At 37.8% G+C, this 17,631-nt stretch overlaps 1 protein-coding gene across 6 annotated transcripts in view; it reads right to left on the bottom strand.

The window, feature by feature from the left end:
• Positions 1-17,631, bottom strand: part of MTUS1 (microtubule associated scaffold protein 1) — a 166,384-nt gene that overhangs the window by 57,036 nt on the left and 91,717 nt on the right. For all 6 annotated transcript variants that reach the window (XM_045988043.1, XM_045988061.1, XM_045988071.1 and 3 more), the window contains 2 exons: positions 14,122-14,256; positions 10,763-10,801 (listed from right to left, as the gene is read on the bottom strand). In XM_045988043.1, the coding sequence (XP_045843999.1) occupies positions 10,763-10,801; positions 14,122-14,256 (174 nt within the window). The remainder of the gene's footprint in view (positions 1-10,762; positions 10,802-14,121; positions 14,257-17,631) is intronic.

Here is a 17,631-nt window from a genome sequence, read left to right as displayed (position 1 = left end):
CATGTGGTGTGTGAAGTAGGGACCTAGCTCCTGCTGAAAAGATAGCCTTTGTCCCGACAAGATTTGCTAAATAAGCTACACGTTTCCCTGATGTGAAACACTAAATTTATCACACATCAAAACAAAATCTGCTTTTCACGTAGGATAAAAGTTATAATCCTAAAGCAGCACGGAAAGACAGGCTCATCATTTTTCACCAGGGGGAGTGCTGGCTACACTAGTACCTCATCGGAGCCGGTCTGCAACTCTCAGCTGTTTCCCAACACTTGGAAATAGGAGGTACAAAAAGCAACCCTATCCTCCTGTGCTGTATTTAGTAAATGGGCAGGCAAGGAGCAGTGCATTTTCTAGTCTCCAAGGCAGACACCATGGCTCCTGAGCTTGAAAACGTTGTGTAAAACAATGGGGGGGGGGGGGGAGTTGGATAAATACATCTCTCATGCTTTGGTATCCCAAAAAGCTTTAATGTGCAGGAGAACCAAGGTAATTATAGTATTGGTACATGTGACATCTTCCTTATAAACAGTAAACCAAGTTTTATTTAGAATCAATGTTGGCTAAAATGTTTTAGCATCAGATTCTTTAAATAAATTACAGCAGCTAGATCTCATGAGGATAGTTCTTGACTTAACGTGGCTTTTCCTGCTTGCTTTAAGGATTTAAAATAATTCAACCTCCTGCAAAAGAACTCTGAATAAGCCAATAGAATTCTCAGAACAATGGAAGGGATTCCCATCACCACCATCCCTTGCAGCAGAAGGGGCTACCACTTGAAAGCTTTTTATACGATAACTTTATGAAGTCAAAATTACCTATCCTGGGAATTATTCCTAGAACATTCCCATATTCCCAAATGAGAGATTTGAGACTTGGAGAGGCTTAGCAAACAGCCTAAGGTCAGGACACAAGCAGAAGGTGGCAAGACTAAGATTCAAACCAATATTCAACACCTCAAAAGTTTACTCTCTTTCTGCTCCTCTTTGTTATCTTATAAGATAATCAAAGTGTCTTTGAAGTAACTGATGAAAAGTTAAGCTAAAACAGTGACATACACTTTTCAATTATTACATTAGTCACAGTTTAAAAACAATACCCAATGTTGGCCAGAGTACAGTGAAGCCAACGCTCTCCTGTTGCAGTCATGGTATAAAGGGATGTGGGGCTTTTGGAAAACAATTCATTTATCTGAGTGAAATGACGACAAATACATAGGCTTTGATTTACTTAAACTACTTTCAAGAATCTATGCCAAGCAATCTCCCCAAACCCTGAAAGTGAGAAATGCCCAATCATAGAATCATTTATGTATGTAATAGAGGTACCTCAAATATTTAAGAGGAGTAGTTAAAAGTTTCTGCATATGCGAAATATACTAATCCCTAGAAGTGATTACTCATGTTAAGCAACAAAACAGGACATAAAGTTATCTGGATTTATTTAAAATCACAAAATTTAAAAAAAAACCAAAAAAACAAGGGGTGACACTTAAACCTCTACATGCTACACTTTTTAGAATTTAGCAAACCTCCACAATTAAGTGACTATGAATATGAAGAGATGGTCAGATTAATCTTCACCACTATTTATGCTTAAAAAAAAAAAAAAAGAAAACTATCTCAAAGCCATAGTACAAATACTTAAAATTTAATGCTCAGAGGAACATGTTTGTATGTGGAACAATGTCTAAAAGACCATTTGCAAAAGCAGAATATGAAGAAAGTCTAGGTGCTCTGCAGTCATAGAATATTATAGCAGAAACCTAGTGGTCAGTCGTTTCAACTACACAGGAAACTATAATCAGAGAGCTTACACGATGCGCCCCAAGTCACTGGCTATTTGGACACAAGTTAACATCAAAGTTATCTCTCTAAAAGCCAACACACAGACTTTTCCTCAGTGGGTTCATCATAATACTAGGTTAGTCTTAAATAGGTAAGCATCAACTTGGAAAATCAATGGAAAAGTCATGTTTATGAATTTTGAAAAAAATACATATTCATGCCACATAATTGAGATTAAACTGCAACACAGACCCTTTAAAATACGTCTTCTCCACTGCCATTATTACGACATTGATTATTAAGGGTTAACTGGAGACAGGAATTCTCTAAATCTGTCATATATCTCATTTCTACTCCATAGATAAAGGCTTTGCCGAAGAAAACCAAAACATGATGCATAATTTCCACTTCTTTTCTCATTTCATCAGGAGTTAATTTGCCAATCTGATAACCCTAATTGTCAAGGGTTACTTATGTCAAAGGTCAATGATATGCTTTGGAAATAAGGCATAGAGTCAGTCCAACATTGTGGAAAGGAAAAATGTCTAATGCTAATAGTTTATCGCAGAAAAGGGATACTATACTGGGATTATTTACTATGCCTATCAAAAAAATATCCGTTGTGACAGTTTACATGATTATAGACTTGAGACCTGAATGAAGAATGCCTTTCCATGTTTCAGATTTAACTGAGATTAAGATCGGCATATTAGATTTATTTAACCAGCACATTTACTGTGACCAATATCAATAGCACTTTCCAAAGCATAGAAAAGTTGCATACAATTACTCACCAGAAGAACTGAAAAACTTGTATCTTGAAAACTACAAAAATTTATTGAAGGAAAAAAAAAAAGAAGATCTAACTAAAAGGGAAGATCTCCCATAATCATGGATCAAAATACCTGATATTGTAAAAATGGCAATACTCCCCAAATTCATCTATATATTCAATTCAATCTCTATAAAAATCACAGCTTATTTTTTGCAGAAATACACACTGACCCAAAAGCTCATGCAGAAATTCCAGGAACCCAGAATAGCCGTAAGAATCTTGAAAAAGAACAAGTTAGAATAATGCACACTACCTGATGTCAAAGCTTATTATATACCACAGTAAGCAACAGTGTGGTATTAGCAAAGAGAGACATAGATCCATGGAATAGATTTGAGAGTCCAGAAATAAATTCCCACATTTACAGGCAACTATTTTTAACAAAGGTGCCAAGACAAATCCAATATGGAAAGGTTAGTGTTTTCAACAAACAGTTCTGGGACAACTGGATATCTACATGTAAAACAATGAAGCTGGACCCTCTATTTCAATTACAAAAATTAACTTAAAATGGATCTAAGCCCAAGAGCTTAAAGTCTAAAAATCTTATAATAGGGCATAAAGCTTCATGACCTTGCATGAATCAACGGCTTCTACAGAGCATTAGAACCAGAGAGAGGATCAAGGTGGCTGAGTGGGAGAATCCTGAGCTTACCCCCTCCCCCAGACACACCAAGGCCTCAACTACAAATAGACAGCTCTCTGAGAATGCCCTCAAGACTAGCAGAACAGCTCTTCCACAAAGACATAAAGGAAAAGTAACATCGAGCAGGAAGTGTAGAGACACAGTGTCTGTGGAACCCACACCTCCAGCAAAATAATATCAAGCAAGAGGGCCATCACAGCTCCAGAGAGGCTCCCTGAAGAGCAAGGGGCTCAAGCCCCACACTGGGCACCTCCACCCTGAGGGCCTGGCACCCAGAAGTGAGTCCCTCATTGAAAATCGATGAGGGTTAACTCCGGGAGAACGGTAGGGCTACAGAAAACGAAGACTCCATTCTCAGCAAGGCCTGTGCACAAACTTACCTGCTCTGAGACACAGCAAAGCAGCAGTTTCAAAAGCACCTGGGCCACACATGAATGAGATCTGGTGACTAATTACAGGGCATGTACTGAAGGGGCAGGGATCCACAGGAACTTCCCCAGGACAGAAGTGCTAGCTGGTGCTATTTCTTACTCTCCTGTCTAGCTGGCCTGACACTGGTGGGTACCAGTTCTAACACTCTCCATCGACACTAGGAGCACTACTCGCCCTGCCCTACACTCCTTTATGGATGTGCTGTATTCAACACACCCATAACAGAAGGCAAAGTGGCTCCAGCCCTACCTCACCCAGCCAGAGAACCCAGACGGGACCAGTATCTCCGCACAACTCAAGAAGCTTTTATCTGTAACACCTAGCAGGCAGCCCCAGACAGAATGGTGCCCTGCTAAAGCAGCTCTTGTCCCGAACTGAAGTGGGACCAACCCCACCCACTGGTTTGTCCGCAAAAGCAGTGAGCCAATGAAAGAGGAAGAACACACACCCCAAAAATGAAGACACCATGGAATGCCTGATTCTGATGACCAGGGGAGATTGTTCTTCCGGGCCTTGTAGGAGACTTTGTACATAAAGCCAATCCTTCAAGACCAGGATACATAGTTGATCTACCTAACACATAGAAACAAACATAAACAGGCAAAATGAGGAGACAGAAATATATTTCAAACAAAAGACTAAGACAAGGGGCGCCTGGGTGGCTCAGTGGGTTAAAGCCTCTGCCTTCGGCTCAGGTCATGATCCCAGGGTCCTGGGATGGAGTCCCGCTTGGGTCTCTCTGCTCAGCGGGGAGCCTGCTTCTCCCCCACCCCCCGCCTGCCTCTCTGCCTAGTTGTGATCTCTGTCAAATAAGTAAATAAAATCTTAAAAAAAAAAAAAAGACTAAGACAAAAACCTCAGAAAAAGAACTAAATGAAATAAAGATAAGCCATCCAACTGATACAGAGACCAAAACAATGTTCATTAACTCATCCAACACAAAAGCAGTATGGAGGAACAGAGTGAGAAGTTCAACAAGGAGATAGCTAACAGTAGAAAAAAAACAATTGTGGCGGGGCACCTGGGTGACTCAGTCAGTTAGGTGTCTGCCTTTGACTTGGGGCATGATCCTGGGGTCTTGGGATTGAGCCCCGCTTCAGGCTCCCAGCTCAGTGGGGAGTCTGCTTTTCCCTCTCCTTGCCTTTCTGCCTGCTTGTGCACTCATTCCCTCTCTCTCAAATAAATAAATAAAATCTAAAAAAACCAAACCAAAACAAAACAAAACAAAAAAACAATCGTGGCTCAGAATACAATAACTGAAATGAAAAATACACTACAGAGAATCAACAGAAGATTAGAGAATGTAGGAAAATGGATTAGTGATCTGGAAGGCAGAGGAGTGGAAATGATCCAAGCGGAAATGATCCAAGCTCTACAGCAAAAAGAAAAAAACATTTTTTAATAAGGATAGTTTAAGAAACCTATATGATAGCATCAAGCATACTAACATTTGTATTCTGGGGTCCCAGAGGAGATAAAATAGAGAGAGGGACAGAAAAATTATTTGGCGATATAATGGCTCAAAACTTTTCTAACCTTAGGAAGGAAGCAGACATCCAGGTCAAGCAAGCACAGAGATCCCCAAACAAAATGAACCCCAAGAGATTGAAAAAAAAAAACCACATTAATAATTACATGTAAAAAAAAATGAAAGATAATAAGGAGGACCTGGCTGACTTAGTGGGTAGAGCATGTAACTCTCGATCTTGGGGATGTGAGCTCAAGTCCCATGTTGGCTGTAGAAATTACTTAAAAATAAAACTTTTTTAAAAATGAAAGATGAGGGGCACCTGGGTGGCTCAGTGGGTTAAAGCCTCTGCCTTCAGCTCAGGTCATGATCCCAGGGTCCTGGGATCGAGCCCCGCATTGGGCTCTCTGTTTGGCTGGGAGCCTGCTTCCTCCTCTCTCTCTCTCTCTGCCTGCCTCTCTGCCTACTTGTGATCTCTATCTGTCAAATAAATAAATCTTTAAAAAAAAAAAATGAAAGATGAGAATCTTAAAAGCAGCAAGAGAAAAGCAATCAGATACGTACAAGAGAACCAGCATTAGACTATCTGCTGACTTTGCCCCATAAACTGCAGGTCAGAAGAAAGTGGCAAGCTGTATTCAAAGTCTGAGAAGAAAAAATCTACAACCAGAAGACTCTCCCCAGCCAGATTATCATTCAGAATGAAAGAGAGATAAAAAGCTTCCCAAACAAAAGTCAAAGGAGTTCATCGCCATGAAGTTAGCCTCACAAGAAATGTTAGAGATCTCTTGAAACAAAAAAGGTCATAGAACTCCTGAGTGGCTCAGTTAGTTAAGTGTCTGACTCTTGATTTTGGCTCAGGTCATGATCTTGGGTTGTGGAACTGGCCCCTCATCGGGGTCTTCACTCTGCTTGAGATTCTCTCTCTTCTCCCTCTGCCCCTCCCCTGCTTGCACAAGTTCGCTCTCTAAAATAAATAAATAAATCTTAAAAAAAGAAGAAGACAGAAAAGGTCATAACCAGAAGAAAATAATGAAAGAAAAAATTCTCACTGGTAAAGCATATATATGGTAAAGGTAGTGGGCCAACCACTTAAAAAATAGTATAAAAGATTAAAAGACAAAGGCAGTGAAATCAATTGTATCCACAATAATTATTTTAGGTATAACAAAATAAAAAGATGTAAAATATGACATCAAGTACATCAAACACAGAGAGAGGGAGTAGAAATGTAGTGCTTAAAATGTTAAAACTTAAGTAACCACCAACTTAACATAAATTGCTATACATGGTGTTATATATAAATCTCATGATAACCACAAACCAAAGACCCATAAGACATAAGCAAAAAAAAATACAGAGAAAGGAATCCAAACAGAAAACTAAAGAAAATCATCAAAACACGGGGGAAGAGAGCAAGAGAAGTAGAAGGCAACAGAAAAGAACTACAAAAACAATAAAAAAAAAAACCAAAATAGCAATAAATACATACTTCTCAATGATTACTTGTAAATTTAAATGGACTAAATGCTCCAATCAGAAGACACAGGCTAGCTGAATGGATGAAAAAACAAGACCCATGTGTATGTTGCCTACAAAAGACTCCTTTCAGACCCAAGGTCACACATACTAAAAGTGAAGGGATAGAAAAAAATATACCATGCCAATAGAAACAAAAAGAAAACTGGGACAGCAATACTCACATCAGACAAAGTAGACTTTACAACAAAGACTAACAAAAAAAGGAATTACATAACAATAAGGGGATCAACCAAACAAAAACAATTTAAAAATTATAAACATCAATGAACCTTATATAGGAGTACCTAAATAGACAAACCAATATTAATAAACATAAAGGGAGAAATCGACAATAGTATAAGATCAGGGACTTTAACACTCCATTTACATAAGTAGGCATCTGACAAAAATCAGTAAGGAAATAGTAGCCTTAAAATTACTGGCCAACATTTCTGGTGAACATCAATGCAAAAATCCTCAACAGTATGTTAGAAAACCAAATTCAACACTACATTAAAAGGATCATACACCATGATCAAGTAAGATTTATTCCAGATATGCAACGGTGGTTCAATTTCCATAAATCAACCAACATGATACACCACCTTAACAAAATGAAGAATAAATATCTAATGATTATTTCAACAGATGTAGAAAAAGCACCTGACAAAATTTAACATCCATTTATGATGAGAACTCTCAAGAAAATGGGTATACAGGGAATATACCTCAGCATAATATAGGCCATATATGACAAACCTACAGCTTACATCATACTCAACAGTAAAAAGCTGAAAGCTTTTCCTCTAAGAGCAGGACTAGGACAAGGATGTACACAATCATCACCTTTATTCAAAACATTACCAGGAGTCAACTCAAAATGGTTTAAAGACCTAAATGTAAGACCTGAAAAAATAAAACCAAAAAACATAGTCTTATCAATATTTTTTTTTTTTGCATGTCTTCTCAGCAAAGGGCAATTAAAAAAAAAAACAATTAGAACTGTATCAAACTAAAAAGCTTTTGCACAAGGGAAACCATTAAAAAATGAAAAAGCAACCCACTGAATGGGATAAGATATTTGCAAATGATATATCCAATAAGGAGTTAATATCCAAAATATATGAAGAACTTACACAACTCAACACCAAAAATGAAACAAAAACAAACCAAGAGTCCAATTAAAAATGGGCAGAGGAACTGAATAGACGTTTTTCCAAAGACTTATAATAGATGGACAACAGATACATGGAAAGATGTTCAACATTACTAATCATCAGGGAAATGCAAGTCATAACCTCTGTAAGATATTATCTTACACCCATCAGAATGGCTATTATTGAAAAGACAAGAAATAGCAAATGTGGGTGAAGATGTGAGGAAAAGAAAACCTTCATGCACCACTGGTGGGAACATTCACTGGTGCAGCCACTATGGAAAACAATATGGTGGTTCATCAACAAATAAAAAATAGAAATACCATACAATCTAGCAATTCCACTTTTGGATATTTATCTGAAGAACATGAAAACACTAACTTGAATAGATATATACTCCGTGCAGCATTATTTGTAATAACCAATTGGAAGTAAACTACATGTCCATCGATAAATGAATGGATAGAGTATGTGGCATAGATACACAATGAAATATTACTTAGCCATAAAAAAGAGTAAGATTTTGCCATTTGCAGCAACATAGATGCACCTCGAAAGTATTACACTAAGAGACACAAGTTGGACAGGTAAAGACAAATACTGTTTGATTTCACTTATATGTGGAATCTAAAAAACAAAAGAAATGAACAAACAGAAATAGACTCATAAATTCAGTTGGCCTTTGAGAAATCCAGGCATTAGGGGTGCTGACATTCCCCCTCAGCTGAAATCTGTACACAACTTTTGACTCTCCTAAAACTTAACTATTAGGCTACTGTTGACTAGAAGCCTTACTGATAACATAAAGAGAACAGTAACACATGTTTTGTGGGCTATATGTATTATATACTATATTCTTACGATGGAGTAAGCTAGAGAAAAATGTTAAAAAGGAAAGAAAACACATTTACAGTACTATACTGTATTTATTGAAAAAAGGGCATGTATAAGTGGACCCATGCAGTTCAGACCCATGTTGTTCTGGGGTCAACTGTACAAGAATAAAAGGTGTTGGGGGATGGGAAAATGGGTGAAGGAGATTAAAAGATGCAAACTTCCACTTACAAAATAAACACATCATAGGCGTGTTAAGTACAGCATTGGGAATACAGTCAATAATATTTTAATAATTTTCTGTGGTTACAGATGGTACCTAGACTTATTGTGATCATTTTGCTATATATAAATGCTCACTGTATCCTACACCTTAAATATTGTAGGTCAACTATACTTCAATTTTTAAAAAAAAGCTTAAGCGACAAAAGAAAAAAACCAATTAACTGGACCGCATCAAAACTGGAAATATTAGTGCTTCAAATGGCATTATTAAAAAGTGAAAAGAGTGGGAGAAAATATTCACAAATCAGGATCTGATAAGGATCTGGTTATTAAGGTTATATATAAAGACTCCTACAATTCAATAATACAATAATTTTTAAATGGGCAAAGGATTTGAATATATGTTTCCCCAAAGGAGACCTACAAATGGCCAATAAACACATGAAAAGATTCTTAGCATCATTATCATCAGGAAAACGCAAATCAAAACTACAGTAAGATACCATCTCATACCCACTAAAATGACTGAAATAAGGAAAGATAAAATCAAGCGCTGCCAAGAATTTGAAGAAACTAGACCCCTCATATACTGTGGTAGAAATGTAAAACGGTGCACTTTGGAAAACATTCTGGAAGTTTCTCAGTTAAACAGAGTTATACCCTCTAACTTCCTATTAAATGTTATCTGGTTTTCTAAAATAAAATCATTCTACAGCATATTAGCTCTCTTTTTCTCAGAAAAACCCAGTTGTGCTAGGAATTTAAAACAACAGAAAATAAAAATCTCAATGTGTCTAGAATAGTTTATGTTTTTTTAAATTAGAAAAGATTTAGTAAAAATATATTCAATCTCAGGCTATTGGGGACCTTTAGAATTTAAATTACTCTGGATGGTTGAGTCTTCTCTAGTTTTAAGAACTTACAAAAGGTCAACAATTGTAATATAATTCCCTCACACTTCCCTGTTTGATTAAGCTGAGAAACTGGACACAGCTGGGCAATATCAAGGGTATTAGCTATTCCTTGTACTAATACCTCAACCCTATTTTAATTACTTCGTAAACACAAGGCCTCACAAACTTACACCTCCTGCCTAGCTTCCTGAAGAGAAGGCCCTTGTTCACCTCTAGCTTGATACTATATCCTTAAACACTGAACATGGTCACAAGCACGATAAACTGTAGTCATTGTGCTCTAATACCTTTCTCCCTTTTAAATTCCTGTTCTAATCTTCAATGCATTTAGAAGCCACATAACTACCTTATAAATGAATATTAAATTAGAAAATGCAGTAGTATATGGGGACCTGATCAGCTATAGATCAAATATAGGAACTGTAGTAAATACAATTCATGAATATTTATGGTTTCTCAAGAGACAAAACTTTTAAATTCCCAGTTGTGCTTCAAATGTGTGAAGCGGTTTTAAAGACCGATGCAAGTTTGCTCAGTAGAAGTGTAAAAAGGTACAGAAGAATGTGAAGCTGAATTGTTAAAAGGTGTTAAAACCCAATGCTGAGATATAGCAATGGAAGACTATACAATTTTAAAAGAGCATTTACTGTAGAAAAAATTATATTCTCCACTTTAGATCACATTTTTAAAAAATCATTTTAAAAAATGAAAATTATCTGTTGTTAATAAAATGTCCTTTTGTGTCAGATTGCTTGTTAATCATGCTGACCAAGTTTTAACCTATGCTGGTCCTAGTCATAAGCAGTTAAATTTATGCCACAAACCTGAAAATCTGTTTTAAGCAAAACAGTGAAAAAAATCACTGTAAATATATTCAAATATTGCAATGATAACATGACTTTATAAAAAGATTCTTTTTTCTCCCTCTATATTTAAAGTTGTCACTTACCCACATTAAAAGCTGTAAATAGGTTTTTTCTTGAGGGACCTAAAAAATAAAAGAAATATTTGTAAAAAACACGTTTTGAGTAAAATACCACACAAAAAATAGCCATTTAAAAATATTTTCAAAACAAGAGTTTTTTTTTTGTAAGATTTTATTTATTTGACAGAGATAGACACAATGAGAGAGGGGATGGAAGCAGAGGGAGTGGGAGAGGGAGAAGCAGGTCTCCCGCCGAGCAGGAAGCCCGGCGCAGGGCTCGATCCCAGGACCCCGGGATGAAGACCCGAGCGGAAGGCAAAAGCCCAACCGAGCCATGCAGGTGCCCCAAAACAAGAGTATTTTCAAAAATAACCCATTATGTAAATTTTAGGTTCTAGACAAGAAATACCACTGAAATACAGTCAACTTTATCAAGTATATTCTAGGTATAAAATGATATTCCAAATAACATTAGGATGAGAGTTTAAGGGTGATATGAATTCACGGTCACAAATTACACAGGACAGGAAAATGAGAGTATATTTTCAGTAAAGAACAGCTGGAGTGCAAATGTTAACAGGACTGAATTTACATGCATATTACACAGTTTATGCTATTCCACTGTTGACGCAGCAAAAAAGGCAGGGTATTTATGAAAGACAACCGCTAGTTGTGATTTCTAGAACTGCCAGGCATTAAATCCGATTCACTTGCTACTCAGCTAGGAAGGAAAAAATACGGAAGCGTCTTTTCCAAACTGACACAGTATGAAACACAACCAGGGGATGCTTTTGCAGTGTGTATGTGTATCAAATTACCAAACAGACTACAATTTTGTCAGTTATACATTAATAAGTATGACGAGAAATACAAGTAGCGGTAATACGTACAGAGCTACAAAGATAAGGCACTAGAAGAAAACTAGGAGTGCTTCTATTTGCCCAGAGACGGTCATTCTAAAGCATCATCATCTGCAAATTACTAGTTAGAATGGTTGCCACATTCTATCTGTAGAATCTCAGAGACCACAATGTCTTAAAATATGTGGCCGTTAGGAGCCCCTGGGTGGCTCAGTTGGTTAAGTGCCTGATTCTTGGTTTCAGCTCAGGTCATGATCTCACAGTTGTGAAGTCCAGCCCTGTGTCAGACTCCGAGTTCACGAGTCTGCTTGAGATTGTCTCTCCCACAGACCCTCCTGAAGCTCACTCACACTCCATCAAATCAATCAATCAATCAATAAAATCTTTTAAAACATGTGTGGCCAAGAAATAAAATAAAATGGAAAAAAAAATGTGTGGCCATTATAAATGAAAATCATTCATTCCCACTCAAGTAAAACCTTTGTGATACAGGAATTTAAGAAACAAGTCAGAGGACCATACGGGAAGAGAGAAAAAAGTGAAACAAGATGAAACTAGAGAGGGAAACAAACCACAAGAGACTCTTATTTATAAGAAAGAAACAGAGGGTTGCTGGAGGGGAGGAAGTTGGGGGGATGGTGTAATGGGGTAATGGACATTAAAGAGGGCCTGTGATATTATGTGCCCAGGGTATTATGACTAACTATTAAGACTAATGAATTGCTGACGTCTGCCTCAGAAACTAATAATATATCCTATGTCAATTAATTGAATTTAAATAAAGAAAAAAGTTTAAAAAAACTGTGATACTAAAACTTGCAACAGCAAGACGTATTGGAAAACTGGAATTCCCTATTCCATAAAGTGACCAGCGGAATCATGAAGTTCCAATTCTCTGCAAGTTAATTAGTACCAAAATTTGACATCCCTTTTCACTTACTGGTGGATGTGTAGATGCTGGGGCTCTATCATCGTCAATAAAAACCGCAGATTCAGGGTGCCTGTGTGGTTCATTCGTTAAATGTCTGCCTTCCACTCAGGTCATGATCCCAGGGTCCTGGGATTGAGTCCTGCATCAGGCTCCCTGCTCAGTGGGGAGCCTGCTTCTCCCTCTCCCTCTGCCTGCTGCTCCCCCTGCTGGGCTCTCTCATTCTCTCTACAAATGGATAAATAAAATCTTCAAAAACAAACAAACAAAAAAATCAAAAGGCCAAAAAAGGGGTTCTTAACTACAACTCAGGAGCAGAGTCTACTGACTTTGTATCTCCCTTGAACGTAAGGTAAAACTGAGTTGTGTGAATGTTGAGCGAGTGCTTGAAAATGGTGTCATCCAGGCAGACATTCCTCACTTATATTTGACAACATGTTATCTGTCCAGTTCTGAATACTTCTCTTCAGTTCACACATACAAACCACTGCACTGTTTTCATTAAACTGTTTTCTAATTGAAATTGTCTATTAAGAATATATTTGCAAGGGGCGCCTGGGTGGCTCAGTGGTTAAAGCCTTTGCCTTCAGCTCAGGTCATGATCTCAGGGTCCTGGGATCGAGCCCCGCATTGGGCTTTCTGTTTGGCAGGGAGCCTGCTTCCCCCCTCTCTCTCTGCCTGCTTCTCTGCCTACTTGTGATCTTTGTCTGTCAAATAAAAAAAAAAAAAAAAAAAAGAATATATTTGCAAGCTATTTTTCCTTTATTTTTATGATTAATAGAAATCAAGAAAATTCATTAGATATATTTTAACCTAGATATCAGGGTAAGGCAAATACATATTTTTTATTTCCCCCCCTTTAATTGTTTCTTACTCTATAACTAAGCAATTTCACCCTGTTAAAACTGAAATACTGGAAGATATTTTTCCTGTTATTGATAAGATGGTTATATCCCAGAGTAACGACAGCAGCCGAGATCTACTAGTAGTGTAAATAAAATATTTCTCTTAAAAAAACCAACACTGCCTCTCCCATGGGTCACACAGTCTACTTCAAGTTTCTCATTCATAATTCTTTCAGTGAAACAGTATTTCAATTCACTAAGCACGAATTCAACTTCTAATGTGCTTAAAATTCTCTTCAGATTTGGGATAAAGCTGCATGAAAACATTGCATACTAAGCATATACCACATAGTTTGTAAACTGAAAGTTCTTCTTCGAAGCCATGGCAATTACTAAGTGAGTAATACAAAGAAGGAAAAGAAAAAGAACAGAAAAAAGAACATAGTTTGGACCAAAGGTGGGAATTCAATTATAGATTTCAATCTCATTGTTTTAGATCACTAGGAATAGTTTCATTTATTTTTACCTTACACCTGTGTTTATAGGTATCAAGTTTTAACCACAGAACCTACAGTCTCTCAGGAGAAAATCTCCTTTGCTGTGAAAATGAGATATGTGTCTTTCTTCAGGGAGACTCTTGTAAATAACTGTTCAATGTGCTATGAACCTAGTTGCCAAAATTTAACTTTCTACAAGATAAGGACTTAAAAAGTCTTGTCTTCCTGCTTTTCTCTGCAATGAGGAACATACCTTTTGGAGGAGTTTTTAGTAAGTGTGTATGAGCTCTGGATACCAAAGGCTTTAAATATAAGGATCCTGAGGAACCGTTCTGAAATGCTGGTTTGGGAGGTTTTTCCTCATACTTGAGGACAGCGGCATTTCCAGCTGTAATAAGAAAGAGTGCGTCTCATTTTACAGTGAAATACAGCATCAGTCGTCCACAACGTATTCCTTCCTTCATGAATCAACAAGTACTCACTAAGCACCTCCAATGTGCCGGCCATTCCTGCACCTTGGAAATACGAAGACGGATAGTCTATAGCTCCTGTCCTCAGGGACGCAAGGGAAATGCTACATCCAAAGTGACCATACAAAAAACAAAAACAAAAACAGAAAACAAGAAAACAAAACAAAACTCCCTTCCCCCCAAAAAAACACACGCAATAAAAACAAGCGACCATACATCCTGGCATAATTCAAGTTGATACATTTGAGTTGAGCTTTCATCCCAATAAAAGTTGGAAGATGAATTCCACGGCCATCCATGCCACGTAATAAGCCTACCCAAGGTGCAGCTACGAAGAGCATCGATCCCCAGGAAGACAAGGCAGATGTGTCAATCATCTATCATTCATCTAGTAAGAATAAATACAGGCAGGCAGCTGTGCTACTAATGTGAGAACAAGAATGTGCAAATGCCTTGGTAGCTCTAAGGCTGAGATCTGGTTCTCTCCTCCCCTGCTCCAGCTGGGAGAACTCCCATCATCCTCCCTGGAACAGAGATGCCTAAGTCCCAAAGCAGAAACATAAAAGCAAATCCCACAAATGATGAAAACCACCTTTGACATGGCATGTCAACCTTTCCTCTCTACTCACATGGGAATCATCTTGGAAAGAAAAGAAAACACAAGTGGTTTCCAGGCCCTAAAAGAATGATTCAACTTTTGGAGAAACTGTGGTGCTCGTCAACTTTGCTTAGGCTGTGCTCTAAAATTCTGAGTCCATTACAGTTAACTAGGCCAAGGGCACTACCACAGAAGTAGACCTATACCATCTCCCAGGACACATGTCAGGGTAAAAGTTAGTGGGCAAAATTAAGTGAACAAATACTACACTTAAGGTGTAATTGACCCATGAACCCTGGAGAGGGCCCTGCCATTTTGCTTGTCTCTGATTTTGCCTTTGGTTCTTCGCTAGGACTCAAAAGACAAACTTAGCACATCGATGGAGAGTGAGACTTCAGAATAAAGAACAAGCTTTAAAAAATAATAGTGATCATTTACAACTGGTTGATTCCTATCAGAACCACAGTCTGAAACCTTGGAGAAACAGAGCAAAGCCTAAAGTAGATGTGTGGATTATTCATATTTCTGCTTTTGCCCAGTAATGACCAAAGCCCTTCAGTATCACAAAACTAAGTATCAAAACAAATAAAAACAAAGTATCTTTCAGTTGTTTAGGCAACTGTGTAGCCGGCATTCATACAGGTTTTTTCAAAATTGCGCATTTCTCTTGACTTTTACTGCTGGCCTCTCATTGGATTATCAAGGGAAACCAAATCTTCTATAGAATAGTTAAGATTTGGGGCGCCTGGGTGGCTCAGTGGGTTAAGCCTCTGCCTTTGTTTCAGGTCATAATCTCAGGGTCCTAGGATCCAGCCCAGCATCAGATACTTTGCTCAGCAGGGAGCCTGCTTCCCCGGACCCCTCGCCTGTCTTTCTGCCTACTTGTGATCTCTCTCTGTGTCAAATAAATAAATAAAATCTTTTAAAAAAGAATGGTTAAGATTTGTATTTGTACGTGGGGCAGGGAAAAGGGCAGAGGACAAGGAAAGGAACAGGGCTTGTTTCCTGCACTCCGAACTCCAAATAAGAATGCGTTATCATGTTATATTTTCACCTATTTTTGATCCGTTATGAGATCCTGGGCAATAGTGTTCCTCTGCTATGGTACGGTTAAGTGTTAGGAATGTAACACCATTACTAACATTTATTTCAGTGTTTCGGGCAGGGGGGTCTACATTTTAAAATCTCAGTAGTGTCAAAAACCTCAGAGTAAAGGTTTTGAAAAATAGTACCAACATGTAAAGATCAAAACAAATGGTTTCAAACCTCATTAAGTGGTATTTAAAAAAAAAAAAAATCAGCCACAATGACCTAAGGGGACAAAAAAAAAAAAAATCAGTATTTCCTTAAAACACCATTCTAAATTCACCGTTCTCTATAATTGAGTCATCTTTGAAAAAATACTGTCCAGAAGCTTAGCTCCTAAGGATTTTTAACATTACTGTTTCACTTTTCCTAAGAGATTACCATGTTATACAACACTCAAGAGCATAAACCCAGCAGTTAGTCCCTTTCTCTCCATATCCAAGAAAAAAGTGCCTCAGTTCGTTAAGTGGCTGCCTTCAGCTTAGACACTTCAGCTTGATCCCTGGACCCCAGGATCAAGCCCTATGGCAGGCTCGTGCTCAGCGAGGAGCCTGCTTCTCCTCCCTCTGTGCTTCCCCTGCTTGTGCTCTCTCAAATAAATAAATGAAATCTTAAAAAAAAAAATGCCTGGAAAGTTTTCTGGCCCTTTTTTTCCCCCATAAAAGTTAATCTTTTTATCCATGTCCCCTTGCTAACTGTATAAACCACTAGCATTTTTTTATCACTATAGACTAACTGAGCCAGAGGAGAAATCTATGAGGTGTGCTCCTTCGCTACCTGGTTCCCAAGACTAATTTCCCTGCCACCAACCCCGACTGGATTTTTTACAGTTTCTCAGTGATGGTCAAATCATAGTTCTAAGCATCCAGTTATATTCTAATACTCAACACATAATCATAAATTTCCTTATTACCAACCCTGATTCCTTTCTTCACTTCACATTAGAAGAGGGTGAGATTCTATCTTATTTATAACTATGTTATAAATTTAAAGACAGTAATTTTTCACTCGGTACTACTATCCTAACTCCTAGAACAGTGTTTATAGATGTCACAGTTAAACCTGTAAAGACATGCTGGTATTCTCCCCTGATCTATGTCAAGTCACTCTACAGTGAGCCATCTGTTCATTCTTCCTGTGCCCATGTAACAGTTCCCGTGTGAGGTCAGATCAACAGTCTTCCCTCCCACTGAGAGGTTTCTGTCAATTTCCTACGCTTCTTTCCAATTCTCTTTCTCCAGAACCCAAAGACTTGGTCTTTCTGAAGGTGAAAATTACAGGGAGCGAATGTCAATGACAGTACTGAAGACACCACTACTCTAAAATTCAACATAGCCTTTTTAAGAATGGGTGGGAAAGGACTTCACGGTCTTAACGGAAGCCAAAGTTTGTACAGCATATCTTTTAGGTTTTCATATAAAGTGGGTTTCAATTAGCATTTTTGCCTTTGCTAAATTAAAATTCCAAAAGGAAGTCAATGATGTTATTAAAGTCTTAACCATGTATTCTAACAACTGGGATTTTAGCCTTTCTGAAACTTTTCTTTTTTTTATTCATCAGTAGCAAACAAGTCACCTACTCAGATTCTGAGAAGCTGAACTGAGTTGAA

This window comes from Meles meles, chromosome 2 (genome assembly GCF_922984935.1).
Source record: "Meles meles chromosome 2, mMelMel3.1 paternal haplotype, whole genome shotgun sequence".
In the NCBI taxonomy this organism is placed as follows: domain Eukaryota; kingdom Metazoa; phylum Chordata; class Mammalia; order Carnivora; family Mustelidae; genus Meles; species Meles meles.
This window is presented reverse-complemented; position numbering and strand designations above follow the sequence as displayed.